This window comes from Oreochromis aureus, linkage group 13, assembly GCF_013358895.1.
Source record: "Oreochromis aureus strain Israel breed Guangdong linkage group 13, ZZ_aureus, whole genome shotgun sequence".
In the NCBI taxonomy this organism is placed as follows: Eukaryota; Metazoa; Chordata; class Actinopteri; order Cichliformes; family Cichlidae; genus Oreochromis; species Oreochromis aureus.
This window is the reverse complement of record NC_052954.1, coordinates 19,604,242-19,628,087: the sequence shown is the minus strand read 5'-3', so window position 1 is coordinate 19,628,087 and position 23,846 is coordinate 19,604,242. Positions and strand designations below refer to the sequence as shown.

At 40.2% G+C, this 23,846-nt stretch overlaps 1 protein-coding gene across 1 annotated transcript in view; it reads left to right on the top strand.

Annotated features, from left to right (window-relative positions):
- The first annotated feature begins 1,253 nt into the window (after positions 1-1,253).
- The window catches only part of lrmda (leucine rich melanocyte differentiation associated), a 205,185-nt gene continuing 182,592 nt past the window's right edge, over positions 1,254-23,846 (top strand). Inside the window, exons 1-2 of the mRNA XM_031726608.2 lie at positions 1,254-1,541; positions 2,079-2,179. Coding sequence (XP_031582468.2) covers positions 1,500-1,541; positions 2,079-2,179 — 143 coding nt within the window. The 5' untranslated portion in view covers positions 1,254-1,499. The remainder of the gene's footprint in view (positions 1,542-2,078; positions 2,180-23,846) is intronic.

Below are 23,846 nucleotides of genomic sequence, written 5' to 3'. Positions count from 1 at the left end.
GGAAAGGTATGTAGTAGGAGAAAAAGGTCTTAAAGCTCAGAAGCATACTACATCATCTGTCAAACATGGATGTAGCTAATGTTATGGGATGGGTACATATGGCTGCTAGTGAAACCAGGTCACCAGTGACTGCTCATAGATGGAGCAGGATGAATTGTATGAAGTGTACAGGGTACTACACTCTCTGCTCAGACTGAGTCAAATCCTCCAAAACTGACCAGACAGTGATTCACAGTGCAAATGGATAATGTCTCAAAGCATTCAAAGAAATTGGATATTCTTCAATGGTGAAGTTAGTCACCTGATCTCAACCCAGTAGTCCATGCTTTTTCATTTATTGAAAATAAAACTGAATGCAGAACGACTCACAAACAAGCAGCAACTGTAGGCAGATAGAACATCATAAAGGAGGAAACACAGGATTTAGAGATCCCAATGGGTTCTGGACTTTATCCAGTCATTGCTGTTCATCCAAGTATTAAAAAACAAGCCTCATGCTTGATATTATATAAGTTTGTCTAACTACTTTTGAGCCTCTGTAAATGGGGTGTATGTAAAAAAAAATGGTTATAAACCCTATTTTTTAAATAAACACTCTGAATTAAACCTGAACGTCTGAACTTCAGTCACATAACAACTGATTTTGAATCTATTAATATATATATAAAAAAAAAAGCCAACGTATGAGAAACACTGAACTCAGAGATAAACATAGCATCATTTATGCAAAAAAAAAGTTGAGTGAACCTACCCTTTAAATAAGAAACTTGTCAAGGACGATGGGGGCAGCACTGAGCCCAATTGTGTGGTCAAAGGGGAAGAAGATGTTGTCAAGACTTACCATAGCTAGTGCTATTTGGAAAACTGACTCAAAATGAGGTTCTTGATTGTATATCTAAGAATTATGTTATAGCTTTACATCCAAAATACTTGCATACTTGATGTAATCCCCCAGTAAAGAACCGCCATAACGCTCTGGTTAAAATAGAGGCAGCTTCTCAGACTAACATGGGCAATTAAAAATGATGATACTAAAGATTTGATGCAATCTCTATTTTTGTGTATATGTATGTTTTATTACCAGTATGGCTCTCCACGCCCCCCTCTCCCCCGTATGGTTTACTGAGAACAGGTGTTCTACCTACCTGGACTTCTTTATCTACAATGTGTCAGTATTTTAGCCGAAAGGCGTGCACACATCCAGTCTGAATCTAATGTTGTCATTAGGAAAACAGTCAGCAGCACTCAGATTTGATCAGCAACAGCGACCGCGTGCTTCCGCACAACAGCAGGTCAGCTGATTGAAACGGCACGCGGAAACAGTAAAGCCAATTTGAAATCGCCACTAGTTCTCCAAAGCACTCGGTCTTCACCCACAAACACCAGCGCTTAACGTAAACCAAAGCGTTGCGTCTTTCTTTCGTAAGCGGGATTTTTTTTTTTTTTTTTTAAGTGCAGTGACTCGGATAGTTGATCTAAAAACTGTGGGCGAGAAAGATATGGCAAACAACGAATCGCTGGTCGCATTGAATGGGACTCAGGTAAGTTTGCTTAGGAGCGTGTTTCTCTTAGACTTTGTCCCCTGCGTGTGTAATATGGCACTTTTTATATAAGCCCCACTCTAAATAATTTACTAGTGCTGAAGTTATGCTGCTGTGTTGGTTTCCTCGACTTCACTGGAGTCATGTGACACGCTGAAGCTAGCATTACAGATGTGACTTTCGCTTCCTTCACAGCTTCACAGACAAAAATAAACTTTGTAATAAGTAATGTAATAAAGTGTACCCAGTGCAAGGCGGTATGTTGAAATGTAAGTTCACAGTGGCAGAAGTGAAAAGCATACAGAGGAAAGGATTAGCTATCCCTTCGCATTAATAGAAAGACAGGTGTAGTTTAGACACCATCCAGCTTTACAGTGAGGCATCCTATCCAGCTGTTTCGCCAAGTGTTGCATTATAAGGCTGTGTATGTTATTCAGATTTAATTAAAAAGTTGTTGTTGGGATATCATGAAATATGTGTCTGTTCCCCCTGTCAGAGATGCAGTCTTTATCTCTCTCTCTCTTTTAATTTTCAAAGATTTCATACATTGGGCACGACTGTAAGGAAATTCCAGAGTTCCTTGGAGAGACCTATGGCCAGTTTGCACGAAGGCTGGATCTGAGTTTTAATCAGCTCAGGTAAGATTAGCAAAGTGCACAACATGTAATCAGCTGCACACCCTACATCTTCCTCTGCCTGCTACTGGGAGACATCACATCAGGTGCAACTGAATGTGTACCCTGGGTTTACAGGTGGTCACGGTGTCATCAGAAGATCAAAAAGCTGAATGAGTGTTAGAACTGGGCTGGTGCCACGCTGGGGCGGGATAAAAGGCATCATCGATAAATGTGACATGCTAATTCAGGGGCAAATAGAAGAAAAGATTCCTCTGTCAGGACATGAAGGAGCACCTCATGGCAGCCGCTTCAGAGGGGGCTGCCATTTCAACAGCAGGACTAGCATAGTTGATGTGGCAAGTAAAAGAAAAGAGATGATGGTTATAAGGTGCTTTTGTTTCTGAAGCCCTTTCATGACTGTCAGGCCATGAAGCCATCTCAGTTGGGCCCTTTTCTGGTTAGAAATTGTTGTCTCGAGGCAGTTGTCTGTAGTGGGTATTTGGAGTTTAAATGGATTTATATTGCGCTATAGAGCAAAACCCCTCAATTGAAAAATCTTTTTGAAGGTTCAGGAATATCTGAATGGGCCAACATGAGTTTCTTGGAAGCCCATGATCTGTTATCACAGAATTTACACACACACTGTGCAGAGCTCACCTTTACACAGGTTGTTGAGTAAGTCACAGTCCTTGTAAATCTGCTATGGTGGGCAACAGAGATCTTTAGGTCCTTGGCTAAGCCTGATATACAGAAAAATCAAATTACTTGCTTAGGTTAGTAGCGTTTGGTAGAAAATAAGCCAAACAGAGTTCAGTTGTAAATACATTTTAGAATTTTATGGCCCCAAAATAGACTGCGTTCTGCTGCCCTGTTATATTTTCACTTGTACTTTTTAACTTATTGTCCAGTACAGTTTCATCATATGTTCCCCTTCACCTGCCACACATTTTTCTTTTGTTTGTTTTGTCCAAACATCTGCAATTGGAAAAACAAATATTTGTAGCTGCATTCTCATTACCTTGACCAGCAGTATCCTATCATGCTCTTCATTCAAATATAGTCAGATAATTTGAAACATTTACGTTTTCAAAAAGCTAACAGTAGGCAAGATGATACCAAGTGTCCTTGTTTGCTTACAATATATATTTTTTTGATTACATGTCCAAACGTGAGGTTTCTAAACCAGTACAATTAGCAAAAGTCCTATATAGTATTACACCTTGTCACATGAATAAGCATTGTACTGAATACACTGTCTGACACCAATTGTTTTTAGGCGTTACCTCAGAGGAAGTGAAAGCACGTAATCTCTCACAGGGAGCATTATGACATGAGACTGCAACAACTCTTATGTCTGTGGGTTTTGGGGGTATCAAGACGGGCATTATGTGTCTTGGCCTTGAAGCTGTCACGTTAAGAGCTTCATGTTTAGAATGAAATATTTATGACTCAGAAATGACTAATTTATTATTGGTTTTCAGTTCAGCTAATCTCAGATGTCAGATATCATTACTAAACTTCAAAGGGTGGTATGCACAGAGAAGTGGTGCAGAAGTAAGCTAAGCAGTACTTGAACCATTTAGGGCTCATGTCTGTGCAATATTGATTGATGGTTTGGTAGTGGAAAAAGTGATGTTATACCATGCTTAATTCTAATGATTTAGCTTTCGATTTGGCTAGATTTTATTTTCAAAGCTGCTTTATTTTCCTCAATTTCTGGGTTTCTGGTTCATTCTTGTGCTTGTTGTGAAAACGAGTGTTTGTACAGTGTGTTAAAGCTAATTCCAACATCACTGCATAACATTAATATAACAGAACTTTAAAAGATGAAAGTATGCATTGCCAACATGCTAGTATTAGTTCCTTCTGGTATCACCATAAACACACTCATATGACCACACTAGCAACACCTCAACATGTGACAAAGTTGTAGCACCCACTGTTCCTTCCCCATTCCCCATTAGTGTTGCTATACAAGAACCAATAAACCATTGACGCATCATATTTTGTGCTGCTGTACAATGTATTGAATAATTTGATAAGGTTATAACCAATATTATTGGTAAAAGTTTCTAAGCACACTTCCACCTTTATAATATAGGAAATCTGCATATTATATAGGTAAACACTGTTATTTATCTCATAATGATAACATTCAAAATTCTGCTGCTCTTATACGTCAGAGACATTTGTGAATATTGACACCGTGACCTTGTTTCAATGTCAGCTCAAGCAAACCAGGTGTAAACAAATGCACATGTTGGTTAAACTCAGTGGACTACCTTCAGCATCGTGCACTTCTTCATGCTGCTTGACTCAAATCTAGAGGGAGACATTGCCAGAGTTTGTTGTAGCTAATGTGCTTATTTCTGTCAGCTCAATTGACAACACTCATCCAGCAACCTGACAATGAGTCACAACGAGAAGCAAGGTACTGGCATTGGCTTTAACTGAGTCCTGTGTGGTTTTGTGTGCGTGTAGCGCATATGTTTGTTATTTTGTGTGTGTGCTTGTGGATGTTTGCTTGCGTGCAGTGTTTGCGCATCTGTCTCTGTGAGCATAACTGTGAGTGGCTGGGCAGGTAATGGCAGGATGAAATTATGGTAGTGGGCTGTCACACCTACACCTCTCCCTCTGTGTGCTGTAGTGTCAGCCTGTCTCATCAATGTGTTGAGAACTGTGGCTCACAGTGAGATTTCTGTCCCAGGAAGGGCTTGGTTGGTATTGTGTTGTCCACTTTGTTCCAGGTCAGTTGTGTATACAGTGCTGTGAAGGAGCATGTGCTATGTTGACACGATTTCCCTGCTGTGACTGTTACATGCAGTGTTATCACCCTGGACACACGAGGATTGAGGAGGACATGTGTCTCTGACTCTCAGGAAGAATCCTAACACTATTACAACAGGGATACTTGTCTTGCGAAATCAGACAAACCATCCTGATAAACAAATCCCAGTTGGGTACCAACAGCCAGTTGTGAAATCTTAAACCTCTACTTTTTCCAGTAAACCTGTTTTATCAATTTAGTTATATATTTTTTTTTAAACCAAAGTATGGAGATATACCGACTGACTGAATTGGTCCATTTTCAGTGTTCTAAGCCTGGATCAGGTACTCAGTCTCCAATATATCCTATTATGAGCCGGTCCATTTCATGCATGCAGGGTGGCACAGACCAGTTAAGTATTGTAAGCTTGGAAGCACCTCACTGTGAGTGAAGACACAAAGTTCGCCAAAGTAAACTGTGGGTGAGGTACAGAAAAGATTGTAAAAACTAACCTAATTAGACGCTTCACTCAACTTTGCCTAGCTGAACATTTTAAAGAAGCTAACAAAAACAAAGTAGATAAAGCTATCCAGAGCTCCAAGCCAGCCACAGGCAAGCATCCTTTGCGTGAGCCTCGGTATGAGCAAAAGATCAAAGTTGTTCCAAAGAAAATTATGGAGACAAGTGAAAAAGAAAAAAAGATTGATGTCATCTTATTTGGCAAATGTATCCAAATACTGGAAAAGATTTGTTATATAAATCTGCTTTTGTTTGGTAAAGTAAAATATGTCAGATAAAGGTGGGTGCACAGCAACTTTTCAGTTGTTTAAGTGAGAGAAGATCCTGTAATGCACTCCAGCTTGTAAAGTTTAATAATTTCTTGTATTATGAAAATTAAAATTGAAGCAAAGTTGCCAAACAAGAGTGATTAAAATTGTGCAATCACAGTGATTCTTTAAAATACCTTTAAATATTGGAGATACTAGAGACATTTGGTAAATGTCACATGAAACTGTAACTTTTACATTTTTCCATGCATGAAAAGATACCAATGTCTGTTTTTCCTTGCAGTCGGTCTCAGTTTTCACAATATCAGAATTTCAATCGTGACACTGGTACTCAGGAAAATACTCAATACAAAAGGGACAAAATTACAAATATATAATGTTATATAAATATTTAGGATTCTCTTAGTAGAAAAAAAACATAAACAACATTTTTAGATGTGCTTTTGGTGACTTGGCACCATATTTCCATTGCTGATCAAATAGAGTTGGTAACATATGCTTTCACTGTTTCTGTGAGAGCATACAGAAATAGTGGCCGGTAGACTTTTCTTTGACTTAATCTTGGACTTAGACATTGAATGGCTGTGTTATCCTGTTAAAATTACACTGCCTGTTAATGTTACAGACCAGCAGGAATGATAATGTTAGCTCCCACATTAATGTTATATTATTATTAGCCGTAGCCCCTAGCCGCTAACTTAATGATTGCTATCTGTGCAACAACGTAGGAATGTAACCTGTTGCTCAAAGCGTTACTCAGCGTCGTTTGAACTTATTAGGCAAAGCATTGAATGTCAGGGACGTTAATTTACAGGTAAAAGTCAAGCAGTCCACCTCTAAATTTTCTTACTACAAAGATCTTTAATTCAGTCGTTAACCTACATGGGCTCATATCCCTTGTGACCCACTCTATGAGCTGAAACACTGACATTACTCTCTGGTATACTTAAAAGTCTAATGTCAGGAGTCGATCTGCTACATAAAATCCACCAAAGTTCAGTCTGCTCTCAAGAAAGGGGAGTCCATATTGGACTTAGGCACACACATCTACTGTATGTGTGTGTGTGTGTATGTATGCGATGTGTGTGCCTCTGTCTGTGGGGGTATGTGCTCACCCAGGCCGTGTTGGTGATGGCAGGCGTTTTGCATTTTAATGACAAATCAAGTATGCTAACTTGCATTTTAAAACGAAAGTGCTCTAAATGTCGCACGGCTGTCAAAATGAGATGTAAGTAGTCTGATGAAAAGAGAACAAAGAAGACAAAGTAGGGAGGCCTGGTACACTGAGAAATGAAATAAAACCTTGTATGGCCTGTCAACTGTGTCGTTTTATATTCATATCTAAGAAACATTATAGTATTACTCCGCTGCTCAAGCCTCACTCATCTGTCTCTTTTAATTCATCACAGGGACTGCTCTGTCTTTCAAGTTGCTGTATGTCAACACTGGAAGGGGCCTGCTAATTGACAAATGAGTGTCACAGACATCAAGTGTTCCTTTTCTATCCACGATAGGTAGACTCTGGTTGTTTGATGGTCTGGGGAGGAGGGATGAGGGGGTCTGTTATTGGCAGAAGCCCAGTAAGAGGCATTAGACTGGGCCCAGAATGAGAAGTGACAACAGGAAGAGAGCCTGTCATTGTCTTGCCTAAGTGTTCAATCTGCAGAGATGCTGGTATGCAGATAAAGTGTCAGTTAGGAGGAGAGAATATGAAACATTGGCAGTATGAAGTCCTCAAATCACTTAACTGGGAGCAGCGTGTGTGTGTGCCTGGTAATAGTGGTGGCGTACTCTGTTCTGCTGAGGAAATATATTCCATATCTGATCCATCAGGCCTGTTTAGGCCGATATTCTAGGATAACCTGATCTATGTCTCATAAATTACAAAGTACGCAGAGCACTCCCAGCGCAAAGAGATTTAAACCGGATAGATGAAAGGGACACGGTCTGGCAGGAAATAACTTATTCATATGAAGGACATTGATATTTCGTATCCTTCTTTGGTACTAATTTAAAGTAGAATTTTTTTTAAATGATGTACTACTCCTGGGAAAGTCGCCGGATGACATAGCTTGTCTTTTTCCTCCATCTCACCAATTTGAGGTTGTGATTGCTGCAAACACTTTTCTCTCTGTTAACGGACAGTTAAAATGATGCCAACAGAAAGCCAGGGTCGAGAAATGCACACAAAGTCATGGGCAATTAGTTTTATCAAAGTCATATGTTTGGTACGTGATTGCTTAAGTCCTTTACATGAGCTTATATTTTGGACAGTCTTAATTATAATGCCTTTGGATAGATTTGAAATGATTAAGGTTTAAAGAACTTTTATCTTTGCAAGTTATGCTTTGCATGAGGAAAATTACACAACGTTATGGTTTCACTAATGGCTCAATCCACAGTGGTGACATGATCATCGTCCTGGCTCAAAACAACACGCCGTTGAACAAATGCCATACTAATTCAAACTTTGGATACACTTAAGTCAAGAAAAATGCTAAGTTACACTGACTTTCATCTTTACTTTGAAAGAGAGTAGATATACTTCTTGCGATGCACTCATAACTGTCACAAATCTCAACTGTGCACTGCTGATTGGCTCTTTGGAGACAATCGTGGGACAACTCTCATTTTTTCATATTTGTTTTTTTTTAAATGTCTTGAAATGTCAGGATTCTTTAAGTGACGTACTTCTCTCATACTTTGTGGAGTCCTTATAAAAGGTCATCCTTCCTGCTGGCTTTTGAAAAGTTGTGGTTTGTTTTGGTGCCATCCATTTTTTTAAGGAAGTTGTGAGTATTACCATGGAGATAAACCACTGGCAAACCTCCTAGTTCTATTAGAAATTCCCCTTCCTCCGAAAACAAAACAAAAAAGAAAAAAAAAAACAGGACAAGTTTGTGTCTAATTTTTTTTTTTATCTAGCTTTGAGTACTGCAAAACAAAGTTGGTTTCAAACTGCAGTTCAGTGCTGCACCTCCTGTGTCGACAGGGAAATGCAGCTCTGCTCACGCTGCACCCTCAGTGCACACTTGGGGCGTTCGGGAGAATCTGGCTTAGCTCCTGGCCGCATTGGCCCTTCTTTTGCTGTAGTATACAACAAAGCTGTAGCGTTCCTGCTACCGAAAGTACTCCGATTGGTTTCGGTGCGGGGTGGCTCCCAGGTGGAGCGTGCAGGCGACAGGATGCATATCACCCGGCTATTTAGTGTGAATTCTGCAGATAATTATCACATGTGCTCCAACGGACATTACACAAACTTTGTACTAGGGAGCTGGCAGGATAAAGACCATTTAATGTCTGATCTGACTGATCCAGACATTTGTTATCACTTACAGCTCAGCCGGGTAGTGCCTAGAAAAGATCTGGGCTGCAGTGGCTCTGATGTAACACAGCCGAGTAGCTAGTCAATCAGCTTGCAGCTGGACAGTTCCTTTATCCTGGGTACAGGATATATAGTATACAGTAAATCTTTATCTCATTGTTAAAACACAACAAAAGACAGACAGAACCATCGGTGTCAGGAGCTGCCGTCAGCCTTTCAGTGCATTCCTTCTATCTAAAACCATCTTGTGGTTAAGGATTCTGAATTGAAGGGAACATCTTTATGTTCCTTTTGTTCACATTATATATACTGGGCAGTGATGCCATTCCTTTTATGACTGCGTCACATTTTTTATTGTATATCCCAAGACGGATGGCGTGCCACTGACACAGAGATTTACAGGCCTTCAGCTTGCAGTGGCAGGGCTTTAGAAGGGCCTGCTGACATCTAGCCAACACTTTGGAGGAGGAGTATAAAAGCTGACATTTTATTGGCTCTAAGAGGGAAGGAGAGAGAGGGAGAGAAGTCTTGGGGTTGGGGGCAGGGAGGGAGGGAGGGTGAGAGGAAAGAAAGGAAAAGATATTCTGTTTCTTTACTTTATATTTTTCAGCACTGCCAGCTGTCACGGGGAACTTACTAAAAAGATGGGATTTATTGGGTATTATTTAGAAACCTGTCAGTGGTAATGACTACAGCTATGATTTCAATTATCACCCACTAAATATAGCTTAATTCACTGCCTTGCTGGCTATAATGAGCCACCCTGACATCATTTTTCAAAAATTCGATACCATGCTATTTTAATATTTTATGTTGACCACTGATTTAATTTTCCTCCCTGGTGCTTGGCATGTGGCAAGGTCCCACTCCCTCATGCGCAGTTGGATGGTCAAAGCTATTGAGTTCAAAGCTATCCCAGGGATATATTTTTTCCATTGACAGAAATCCAATTAGTTTTAGTACACAGTCTGGCTGAATAAAAAGGGTCTTAAAATCCACAATATGTTTCCTTAGTGTTTTAGCAGAGTGCAAAGTGATGGATCTTTATGATTTAAACTGATGGGGCCCAAGTGGACATGCTCCCTTTTCTACTTTGGCAAGTGAAAAACAAACTACCCATATGTCTTAGTCATTTTGATAGGCATAGCAGAGTCTTTTGATATTGTGTAAACATCCGCTGTAAAGTGCATGCACTGGCTAAGATCTTGACTCCTACATATTTAAACACTTATTAAATACTTTACAACTGCTACACAAATTCTGCCGAAACACCATGTAAATATGAGAGAGGGAAAAAGTCAGATGTATAATTCATTAGTGACATGTTTAGTAAGTAGACCGTTTGGGGAGAGTTAATGCATACTCAGGTTTTGACATGAGGGTGTGCATTTTTAAGCGAGCATTAAAAGGAAGATGATTAGGACTGGCATTTGGCTGTCAATAACAAGCTCGCTGCTTGAAGTTGATGATACGGGGGAATTTTGATAATGTAAAGCTGATTCCTTTTCTCGAGTCTTCTCCCTCCGTGACATATGTTTTATAGTACATAACACATGTACAAGTCATTTAGGATAGCCTCCAACAGTTAGGATCTCTCCATGTGTGCTTTGCTTTCTTCTAAAAAATGGAAAATCACACTACTTGAGACATGACCCGTGTCTCTTTAAAGACATAACTCAGGCACTGTTTATGTTCATCCCATCACATTTAGCTATCTCCCAGATTGATGATGTAAGCAACTGGAAGGCATGGAACATATTAAAGCAGAGCAGGGAGAGCCATACTTCTACTTCCCTTGGCTGAATCCCAGATGTGAAAAAGAGAAAAAGGAAGGGGGGAAAAAACGGTTTGGAGCCTGTTTTGGATGATGAACAAAGGAGCTTCCTTTGGTATGGCCTAGGCAGTTTTGGTCGCTTCATGGCTTTCAATCTCCCACAGTCTTTCCTAGAAGGCCCAGGGGTGAAAAGTGAAGACAGATACATGGCTGTATCCATGCCAAGATTTTAGAGGATGATGGCAGTTTTTGCCGTGATTTGAATTTTAGGGGATGGTTTTTTAAGAGGGCTGCGTGATAAATGTTGTCAGTAGATGAATAAATCCTGTGACCATAAAATGCAGTTGGAGGCTGTTGGCGGAGATGGCAGCTCTCAAAGGCCTCGCGATTACTAACAGTCTGATCTTGCATATTGGCGAAGACGAGGGATTAATCTTATAACCCCTATAATTTGAGTCCAGTTTAATCGCAGTTCACCACTCCTGGTGTGATAAACTATGTCTTATTTGCTTGTTCTGCAGTTGCAGAACCGCCTTTGCGGGTGAGACCTTTTCCTGCACTCCTGCAAAACGCTTAAACCATCCCTGGCCGTGGACAGCTGTGTCACATTCTCAGCACAGCTGTATCTCATTTCCTGTATCCATTTTAGATAAACTTACTCGCATCTTTCACAGCTTTCACTTATAAAAACCACCGACTGTCCTTCCAAGCTGCCATCCCAAGAACTTGGTCAGACAGGAAGATCTTTCCGAGATAACGGTCCCTGCGCTCTCGCTCGGCTGCGCTCTTGTTCTCCCCTTCTTCTTTGTGCTCGTTCCATTTGTGAGGCATGAAGAATAAGTTTAGAAAACTGTAGCTGGGACTGGGTTCAGAAATCAAGGGAAAGCTATGGTTCTTTTAAGGTTACATCTGACATCCATCAGCATGGAAATATGTTTTAATGGTCAGGCAGGCTGCAAGACATCAGTAAGCTGTTGCCTCACTTTTCCACCCAGGGATATATTGAGATAAGAAACAGTGACGGCATGTTTCATGTCCATGCTGCTGACATGTCTGTGCTGGAAAACTACAAGGAGAAACCCTTACATTTTGGGGCCAGCAGGCTGCGTAGTACAGTATCCTTATCCTCTGTTTTCCCTCCTAAAACATTGTTTATCCATTAGGATAAATGCAATGACTCCCATCACACTGGTTCCACTGCAAGCTGCTGACTGCACTATTAGCTGACAGTATGATTATGTGAACAACAGACCAAACAGTCTTCTGATCTCCTCTGTCTGTCCAGACGTTTGGTGATGTTTAAGAGTTTATCCCCACTGGTAATGGGGAGATAGCTTTTGTACTGGGGGCACTGTAGAGTTTCTTTATTTTCTCCCTCTGTCTGGATCCCGGACCCCTGGGTCCTCTAAAGCTCAGAACATGTCTGTACTCAGATGTTTCAAAACACCAAACAGCAGAGGATGAGTAGGAGAAGAAGGAGGCAGAGGAGGAGGAAGAAGGTATAAAGGAGAGACGAAGGGAAATGGGAGGAGGGTAAGGAATCCTCACAGGGACAAAGTGCACATGTACAAGCAGACCAGGCAGAGAGGCCCAACAGGGTCTATAGACTTGTGATCTGAGGGCCGTTTGTGTGTCAGTCAGATCAAAGTCTGTGGAAGAGTAGGAGAAATCCCTTTACCTTTTCTGACTATGGAAACCCTTATTGGCAGCTCGGCTGAAGGAGGGGGATGATAACAGGGAGCTGCAGTGAAATGCTTCTACTTGTGATGGTTTTCATTGTTTTTGTTTCGCTTCGAGTAAAACACAAATCCTTCCTTGGGCAGTTTTATTCACGCAGCTGTAGGGTCGTTGTTTTGGATATATTAAACATGTGCATGGAACATTGTTTTGTCAATATTTTATGACAATATTAGTGTTAAGACGTTTGATGCTTTGATATAGTAACCGTCAAGGCTGCAGCTTCTGGCTGCAAATTCTGCATTTTGCACAAAACTGCCGTGCTGCTCGGTGCTTTATGAATGTTATGTTTTTAAATTTAAAAGGAAGACAGCTGTTTTCATTGTTTCTTTCAAGAGAAGATTGGTTGGTTGATCATAAATTGTCTCTTTTTGTGCAAGGAAACACATGGAATTATGCCACAGTGTCAGATTAGAGAGCATGCAGCAATGTGAGTTATTCAAATGAAAGCAAAATTCAGATCACGGTGTCAGTGATTTAAGATGATAAGAAAAATATGGTATTTCTTTTTTATAGTTCCTTAAACTTTCACTTCTAATTCAAGAGTAATAATAAGTAATAAAAGTTGAAGCTATTTCCTTGTTTAAGATGATAGATTAGTTTTTTAATGCCTGTGTTTCCTGCTGCAAAAGGACATTTTGGTTTACAATTAAAAGGTCTCTTAAATTGAGATTAGTCAGTAAAAAAAAGAAAGAAAAAGTGACAAATAAAAGGCAAAAACATGACAATACAAAGGACCTCTTTGTTATGGTGTATTTTTTTGTATTAGCTTTCTAGGGAACATATCATATGCATATCCTGCACATATAGTTTTTTTATATATAGAAACACCTGCTGAAGATAACAATAATGCCATGCAACAATAGCGAAAAATGTACACTATACAAGGTATATAGAAATATCACCTTATCACTTTAAGCATACGTGATACAAAAGATACAGTTTGATATTTTCAGATGTCTGGTAGCAGCAAAGGGGAATATTGCATGGTGGCTGAAAATCAGGTCAAAATGTTAAATACATCTAACACTGCACATTATCTGTTTCAGTTTTATACATGGATAATAGGTGGTCAGGTTGAAGTTTGAACCAAGTTCAGCATACAGTAGACATATATATTTATATATATATATATGTATGCACACACACACATACACACACACACACAGCTGTTCCTTCCAGAGAATGCCACACAGTCTGCCACTCCTGCTAACCCCCTCATTCTGGGAATGTGTAGTGAGTGTATCCTTCCATAGGCCTGGCTGTTTAAATTAATTATTAGTTTTATAGCGAACCCCGAGGCCTTGCACAGGCAGCTAATCCCTGTAGAGGGCTAATCCGACCCCACGTTACAGAAAATCAATGCCGGTCTTTGGTGTAGGCATGCCATCAGGGCACGGGGACACATGTCAGACAGGCCTCCTGATTTTTTCATGAGGTGTGTTTTTGAAGTGGTAAAGCCAGTGGAGGATGCTCGAGGTAGCCAGAATTTAAAAGAATATCCGGAAGCGATAAAAAAGGCTTGTATGACCAACTTTCTCATGGGGTGCTAGTGATGCAAGTGTGTGGTTTTTTGGTGAATTATTTTAACTGAAAGCAGATATGGAGATGCATGGAGAGAACTCGTGCTGTCAAAAAGTTAGTATACATTTAAAAAAACAAAATCCATATTTGCAACCTGAGCTAGATGTTTTTGATTAAGGTAATAATAATATTGCTAAAAGCTATAAAACTATTAAAAAGATTTATTGTAAGTACACAAAGTAATAACACTACACAACAATTTAACCAACTGCCTTAGTGTTTTGTAGGCTTTAAATGGTAACTCTTACCTGTCAGGGTGTGGACACAGTTCCTCTGGGGGCGTTGTGGCACAACACAGGACTTTGGCAGCGTATCCTTTGGGTCCTTTGGTTTTCCTTTGGGAATTAGGCTTGTTGCAGCACATTCCCTGCGTAGTGGATCAGATTGGGATGCGGGGAGTTCAGTAGAATTTGTGGCTCTGCTTTTAGGAGGCACCATTACAATGGTAGGGTGCGCTAGCTCGTCTGCAACAGTGTTTAGCTGGATAGCAGATGTAAATGTTAGGACCCAAAGTAACCCAGAAGAAGACTTTGCTTTGTAATTCTCATAAGTTGTCATTGGTTTTTATGTTTTGGCTGATGGGTCTATAACACGAACACACAATAGTATATGTCTGTGTTACAATGGCCTTCTGGAAAACTCTGATGATAGATGTGCACGGTGGTTGGGTATCCTGCAGTCAACAAGGTTTTGAAGGGATTGGGTTTGCACTGAGTGACTGCAGAGCATGTCAAGTAGTTTGAGTTATGTCGTGTTTGCTATTTTCACTGGTTTGGTGGCTGAGGATTGGTGCCAGTGGAGTCTCGCTGTAAACATCAGCCTTGACTGTTTGCCTGATAATTTGATGAAAGGAAGGGATTGAAGTAGTCATTTTGAAAATGTCAATTTGTGTCTTTCTAGTAATAAATCTTTTCTTATGACCCAAAATGAGAACATCCTATTTTGTCTTGGCAATGATACAGACAGTCTGTGATTTGAGATCAGTTTAATATCTTGTCAGATTTGATCCATAGTAAAAAACTGAAACCACCATTCATTTTCTTTTTCTCTGTCAGGCTTTAATACCATTCAGAGACGATATGAATATTTCTCATTCCTCAGTCTCATTTCATATTCTCAACTGCCTGTCAGTAATTGGAGGAGAGAGAGAGAGAGAGAGATGATCTGACCCAGTCCCCTACTTTTTTTTTTCCACCTCTCTTTCTGCCTATTAGTTTTGGCTTACCAGCTTTCTCTCTCTCTCTCCCACACACACACCGAGACTGGCAGCTGAAGATAATAGCTTTCATAATGTGTGGTGCTTCATTCCAAGCTATTTTGTGTTTCTCTTTATGAGAGAACAAAAAAATGTCGAGCCCAGTCAGTCTATTCATTTCCTCTAGTGGGAGATTAATGAGAGGAACACTGCCGTCTCATGCCTTTTGTGACAGGCTTCAAAGTCCCTGTACAGGAGGACCTGCGTCTGTTCATCTGCAGAGTTCACACACAGGCTGGCTTTTATTTCCGTTTACAGTGTAGCAGTCGATTAGGGAGGCTACCTCATGATCCAAACTATATGCTGCGATTATCTTAGACATAGATAAAGTGATCAGATATGCTGCGCGCTTTCTTCGTGGTAGTGAAGTTGCTCAGCAAATGTTTTAAGCATCTACGACATCTGACCTAACCATAGTTTGCTCTGGGATTGAATTCGTGAAGCGGAGCCTTTGTGAGCAGACTGTGGCTATGGTGAGGATGCCACTTGAAAGGATGTGACGAACACAGAAATCCTTGTGTGTTATCACGAGACGTTTGGGTTTGACCATTTGGATTTCCTTCCTATTTAAAACGGAGTAAAGCATTCAATCTTATAAACTAAATATAAGGATCTTAATGTGTCACTGCTACTTTTATTTATGTCAGCCCATACACAAATGTCTTGATTCATCCCCCATTTTTTTTATATTTTGCTTACAAGGAGCCAGACTGTCTTGTATTTCATTTAATGTGGTCAAGAGCATTAGTTCCCCGGGCTTTCTGAAGGTCTTTCTGAAGTTTTTCTTTGAATACTGGCTGCATTTTCAGAGGAATGCTTTTTTTGTTTGCTTGTTTGTTAAACTATTTAACACTGACCTATGAATCACCCAAGCATTTCAGGCATAAAAACCCAAGGGATGAACCAGTGTTGTGGCTACATATACAAAAGAACCCATTTTAAATTGTATCTTTAGGCACTTTGTTATTAGCAGCCTGTAAAACAATCACATCCCACATTCCCCTTTTTTAGATGAATTTCCAAAACATGTCAGATAACACTTATACTTAATAAAATAGTATTTCTGCCCCCACAAGGCGATTCTCAAACATGAAAACTCGACATATCTCAGCATGGTGTGTTGTGAAAATTGGTGAAGGCTCTGGTATACCAACTTACCCAAGAACAGGGATGAAAATCAGTCATAACAAGTCTTATGGAGGGATTACATCAAATTTGAACAATTTGGCTCAAATTGTCATCAGTGTGTGGACGGTAATGTATGTATGACAGGTAGATATGACAGAAGGAATAAAAGGCAGCCAACACCCAAAAAAGAGCGTTAAATGTCTTTTAAGACGGCTGGAGAACTATTTCTGAAGACTACTTAACGAAATCACAAGAAAGCTGCCTAATAGAGTTCAGGCTGTGTAGAACAATATAGATGATCAGACCAAATATTAACTTACAGGCTTGTTAGAACTGTACAAACTCTGTTTTTACCTGATGTACTGTGTACCATTTATGTTTGCAGATGTTTTAAAGAAAACACTGTATGTCTTTCCCATTTTCCTAGCAAAATATAAAGAATTGAACAGTGACTCAGTACAGTACATCCACTTTACGTGCTGCTTTTACATTTTTCTGATACTTATCAGTAAAATATAAAAACCTTAAGTATTGTCACATGTTGGAATATCAACCCAACCTGGCCACATTCATGTTGAATAGATTTCTCCTGGACAAACATGAGACCTTTGTTGATGGGTAAGAAACATTTGCAGCTGTTCGTCTGCTACTACCAGACCATGTAGGCCTATTAAATGGCAGTAAAAAAAAATCTCTTGTGATAGAAGCAGCTGGGCCACTTTCATATCATATGACGTTCACAACAAACAAACTGAAAATATATCAGCTGCCGTAACTCTCTTTTACCACAAGATATCCTGTAGGCTACTTATTTGGACCTTTAGTCCCTATTAATCTAAAATGTGGTTTCTAAACCTGCCATTAATCCTGTTTGCACAGAAGGATGTAATGTTTTACAGCTAAAACTGCTTCTTTTACATTAAAAAAGATGGGCGACTGAGAGCTGACAGTAAACTGGTTACTTAAGTCCATGTAAATGTGGTGACTGTCACTCACTGCTTCTCCCATTGTGCTGTGATTGTAGTGTAGGCTTGTGGAGAGTTAGTTATCCAAATACCAGCAGTGCATAGTCTCTCATTTGTTTTCATTCACTTTATTATTTCAACATTTTTATTCGCGGTGTCAGACGTGTTTGCAAGGGACATTCTAGCTTCATGTCAAAAAACTCCTCCAAAAGCGAGACAGCTAAGACAGATTTGGAGGCGAGGCAAAAATCCCTTGTTTGTCGAAATTTTTTGAATGCCACATTTTTATCCAGGCTGCCGAGTGCGTTGCATTTTCCAGGCACATTAACATATCTTAAAACTTTGCTGATTTTTTTCCAGGCCAAAGTTCCTCTGGCAGAAATTAAAAAATAACTTCCCAAACTGTGACAAATGCAAAGCATTTCTCTGAATTGCTTCTCAGAAAGAAAGCTTTTTTTTTTCTTTCTTTCTTTTTTTTTAACTATCAGTTTTGCTGTAACCACAGAGCTCTCATGGTAAACCACCCATGTGTTGATAAAGACAAAAAACTAATGGCAATTCCCATTTGATGTCTACACGAAGTTCGGGGGGAAAGTAAAATAAGACATTTTGGAAAAACATTCCTTTTTCTGTACACAGAGCAGAGTTGTGTGTTTGCTCTACATGGCTTTGATTAAAGGTTTTGAGAGAGAGGAGACATTTCTTTTGCTTTATGGCTCTCATTGCCTGCTTGGCAGCAGCACTAGCATTTAAATGCCCATTAACAACCTTTTAACTGTCAAGATCTTTTGAAATATGGATATTTGCTTTCCTCGCTGCTTCAGAGCCACCAAAATTACTTTTAATAGCACAAGTGTTGAGCTTCATGAGCGGTAGGCTAGCTGCATGCCATTCTCGTGCAAAGGGGGTTTGCCAACGATGCCTGATTAGGAGTGCAAGGGGAGATTAATAGATGTTTCTTCCCCTCATTTGTTATCACTCTTTTAGCGCATTGACTGACTACGGCGTGTGATAAATAGAGGGAAGCCTCTGCATTTCCTGAGTGTGACACTATCTATCTACTCGTCAGCCCAGCTCTGTGTTGATGTGATGTCTCCTCTGACAGCACATCCAAAGTCAGCTTCCTAGTCCTGGGCAATTTCAGCTGCTGAGGGAAAGGTGTTTGGGATCTGCATTTTAATCCTGGCCTGTTTAATGTTTGCCCCCTGACAATCTGGGCCAGACATCATTTTAATGGTATGTACAGTGATAAAGCCAATAAAATGTCAGGATGATTGATAATCTGAGCATTATAGCAATATGACTTTCCAGGTCTCCTCTGCGCTCCAATGATGGTTTCCAAATTGAATTCTTTAGGCGTGCGCGTGTGAACCTATGCATGCACATCCACATGGTATGCATGTGTGCGCGTTTGCTACACCTTAGGTGAGGGGAAGAAATCTTGTTAGTTTCTAGTGAATCGGTTTTTAGTGCTTATGCAATACATTATTTCCAAAATAACAAACCACATTGGCTGAATAGATTATCTCTGGGTTTTTGGCCTGCTTACTGTATTTGTCTAGAAAATGTGTATCGGAGTGGGGGACAATTATAAGGATGATTACCATATTTCTTCAGTTAAATAAATGATATGAAATCTTGCTTTCCTCTCTGTGTCAGAAACTGTAAATGTATGAACTAGGCGGGCGTGTGTTTCATATCAAAGCCGGCTTATTTTTGTCTGCTGGGGATGGTTGAGGGGAGAGGATGCCGTTCATATCTCTTGACTTATGAACTTGTCCAAACACAGGTGGACACTGAGACTTCACAGATGGTGGTGAAGCAATGAAGTGTTGGAACAGCGTGTATACTTAAGCCTTTGCCTTTGATTGTTACATTTTGTAATGGCCTAAATATGTTGTTACTTCTCTTTTTTATTTTCCAATTTTTTTTTATATTTTTTTATATTCCTCTTTTTTTCCCTTTCTAAATTTTTTTTTAGACTGGATTCCTATGGAGGAGATCACAGCTCTGGTTCATTGATTTATTGGTTGCTATTTGCAAACCAATAGTAATCGGTTGGAGATTGACACACATGCGCTTGCAGTGCAGTCACTGTCTCTTTGGACCTGTGAAACAGCTCGTTCTATCTTCGGCAAAGTCAGAGCAGCACTGCCTCTGACTGGCAGTCATGGAAAGCTCTTTGTTTTATGTAAATGGTGATTGATGACATGTCTGGCACAGCCTGCAGTTTTTGACAAAAAGTATTGATGGCTGCTCTCAGTAAAGTGTTAGTCCAGGTGACAGAGCAATCCATTTTAAGATGAATGCGAAACAGAGAGATGGAAAGTAAGAGAGAGGGAGAAAGACAAAGTGAGGGAGAGAGGCTGAAAGAGGAAAATCATCAGCACTTTCTGGAGCGAGTTATGTATTTGTAACTCTAGTTCTGTGATCACAGGCTTTCAAATGGAATATGCACTAACACAAGCAGATATTCTGCTTTGATTAATGAGGGTCACGCATGCCACGGCTCCACACTGTTTATTATTTTTATTTTTATTTCACCTTAACATGAGGTTTCATTTTCAAGAGCCACCTCAACAGAAAATGTTGAGCTTGTGGTTGGGCAGTTGTTAGTTGTTAGTTAGTTAGTTAGTTCCCTTAGCTATTTACTAATGACTAATTTTCTTCTAATCATTGGAGGTTCATGGATGTAGTGAAGGAGGAAACGAGGATGGGTGTGACAGAAGAGGATTTAGGAATAGGGTGAGATGAAGGCAGATGATCGGCTGTGGCGACCCCTAAAGGGAGCAGCAGACATTCTGTACTTACTCAGTTCAGTTCCTGCTGCAGAAAGTTAAAGATGAACCTGCAGCCTGAACAAGGAACAGTTCTGTAAATAGGATGTACAAAGCAGGGCATGAATTAGTGATTTGAAGTTGTTTTTTAAGAGTTATTTGCAGGCAAAGGCATGTAATTATTTAAAAGTACTTGGTAAAGATATGAATAAGCCCTTCAACTTTGTTTAAAATCCTTCTCAGTAGATTGACTTTGATGTTTATTGTCGCTTTCCTTCAGAAACATACGACTTCTACTGAGACTAAACGCTCCTGTAGGATACATTGATAAAATAAAGGCAACAAAACAAGCAAAAAATCAGGTCTTTCCTTCTAACTTAGAAGCCATCTTTGTTATTTTTTCTGCAGTGGTTCTGTTGCTGATTTCTCCTCCAGTGATACTTTCTCTGTCTTATACATGAGGCATCTTACACCTTTTCTTTAATTTTTTGGTCCCATTATCCATCCATGCAATGCAAAAGCAAAAGTTATGGCTGAGGAGAAAACCTAATACAATCTATTAGGTTTTCAGTAAAGACTATTGATAAATCTGGATGTGTCTATACTTAAAGAAAGGCACTTTTTCTTGTACTGCCCCACATTCTGAGTACTGATAGTTTCAAATGTAGTACTAAAATAAGCCACGTATGTTTCGTCAAAATATGCCTGTCTGTCAGTTTGGGCTCATTTAGTGCCAGTGGGACTCCCAAGATTTTATATCCACTGGATTTGTTTGAGTTGGAAAATTGGTCCAGGATCCACAGGGGCAACTCCATCTCCTGTATTCCAGCTCCTCTTTGACTTTAGGATGATGAATGTGAATTTACATTTGCTCCCTATGCTCTCATGCTTTACTGTAATGTAATTTCACTAATGGAGCCACAATCACAGAGATGTTTACGTCTGAGTTTAAGTAGTGAGGAATATTCAGTGGGTAAGAAACTGGAGATATCAGACAAAAAAAGTCTGCCTATATGAAAAAAGTGTATAACAAAAACTACTACAAGAATGGACCTGGTGCTGATGTGTGTCTGACAAAACCAGATTTAACAGATGCTTCAAGGGGACCTTAACCCATGAAATCACGCTGTCCTGCATCCAGAGCCCCACCCTCTAACTGCTGTATAAATAGATTCTCGTGACAGGGTAATTCATCTCTGGCCATGAAAACATCAGCTTTAAAAGACAGCTCGCTGAGACCCTGTGCTTGTTAGGGGCCAGATCAGCAGCCCAGATGCCTGGGATGTAAACTCATGAAGAGAAGATTAATTTATCTGTCATCCCTGACTTTGACAGTTGTTGTAAATTTGACTCTGGCCCCTGCACACGGAAGGGAGGAGGGGGAAGAAATGAGAGATGAGTAAAGATATGGAGAGGAGTGTGAAGAGGGAGGATGACATTAACGAGGGAGGGGTAAGGTAGGGGTGAGCGGGTGTCAAAAAATTTCAAACATACAGTATTGACAAGTGAACTTACTCACTCGCTGCTGGTGTGCACCTGGACTCCATCCGAGGCCCACGTCTCCAGATGATGGGTTTGGAAACCTATTGTTAGGGAAAATTTTGGCAGTGATTTCTCTCAAAAAGCACCCTGCCTCTTAACCATTTTTTTCCCTACTGCTCTTTTCAAGATGGTTGCCTCATAAGGCACACTGGAAAATGAGTAGTGGTGGTGTCAGGGAAGCCATTTGGGGTCTGATTGATGGTAGCAGGCGAACCACAGCGGCCATGTTCTCTGATCTCCCAATGTGCAGGCCATGCTTGGCGCACTCTGAGAAACAGGAGAAGTTTTTTTTTTAAGTTAATGCCACAACCAGACACATTGCGTTATATTTCTCGTCACATCTCTGTCAGTGTTTCAGAAAATAGATGACAAATTGGGATGAGTGGAGTGTTTATCATTAGAGAGGAATATGACCTGGCTTTTGATGGAACATACAAAAAGAGTAATGATGCAATAATCAAATTATTGCTCACTGTGAGACAGATAATGTGTCTAGGATTTATCTTTACACTTAAACTGACAGTTTTAATCATAATGCAGCTGGCATATATGCATTCATACGAACTGGATTTTAATGTCATGCAGAGGTCTTTAGATTTACAGCATGTCTACCCAGATAACGGCATGTTCTGCACATCATGCATATCAGACTGTATTTAAATTTATGTTGTCCGACTTCTTTTTCCCACAAATCTTGATGCCAACTGTTTAATCAAGGTTTTTGTAGAGCTGTAAATGTGAATGTAGTTGTAACAAAAACTTGAAAGCGAAAACGCAAGACCGATTCACTTCAGAACCCCACTAAACATTTAACTAACACGTGCAGTGTATTACGCAGTCCAGCCCTTCAGTGGGTTTATTGTATCTCTGATCACCCCCTAGTTTAGATACAAGGTCTAGCATGAAAGCAAATCAGCTAAATTTGGCTGTATTTTTTTTTATAAACACTCCTTATATGTCTGATTGGACCTAAGGGGAAGTGACAAATCTCGTGCTTTTATTGTGGATTAGCATGCTAATGGGCTTTCGACTTGATTTGACAGACCTCGTTTCCCCCAGGAGAGGGACAGCCTCGAGCCAGGGAGAGGGGTTCTGTTTGAGGGTAAGCAGGGGGAAAGGAGTGGAGGGGGAGGAAGAGGGAAGAGAAAAGGAAAGTGGGGGGGAGTTGGGGGGGGGGCGACAGGACATGATGCAGGTTTGGAAGTGTGAAAGATATTGCTAATTAGCATGTGGAAGAAAAAAGGTTCTGACAGGAGAGGTAACCCAGCCATGATAAATATGGTGACTTCGCAGTCCCTCCTCCTTGCTTTTGTCTGTCAGACCTCACAGCTGTGGACTTAAGAACTCTTTTCACCTAAAAGGAAATCAAAAGGTAATCCCAAGTTTGATGTTTGGAGAAACTCTTGAATTGGAAGGAGGGGGAAAAAGGGGTCGCCGGTGTAATAGGGCAAGGGGGTTTAAGCTGTAAACCCTTCACAAAAGGTTCTGACAGAGTGAGTTCCTCCCCAATCTCCGTGAGTGTATTTGGAAAGTTCTGAGCACCTTCTCCATGCATGACTAAACCTACAGAAGAATGGGGAGATAAAGGACGTTGCCGGATTTAAGCAAAAGTTTAATTTCCCTACCAAAACAAATATCTTGTATCAATCAGTGAGCTGAAATTGAATCCTCTCACCTGTTCCCTGTTTGCTGGAATTCTTCTGGATAATTTAAATAGCAACCCGAGTTTGATTGACGCTCCCCACTCATAGTTTTGTCAACATCGATTGTTGGAACTGGCACTTTTTTTTGGCATCTTAGTCTAAGAGGATGATGAAAGTGGCTGAAGATTTATATGAATGTACAGGAGAAAGATGTGATTCAGCTCATTTTACTTCTGAGTTAATACATAAAGTTGTTCTTGAGAGTCGGCAAAGGATGGAGACTTTGGTGAAGTGGGGGCTTATTTCAGACCAGCTGATCAACCTATTGGGCATCTTGCTTGGTTTTTCATTTGTATTGTGGCGCCACGGTCATTCAACCAATTTATTTTTCCAAATTGCCCCC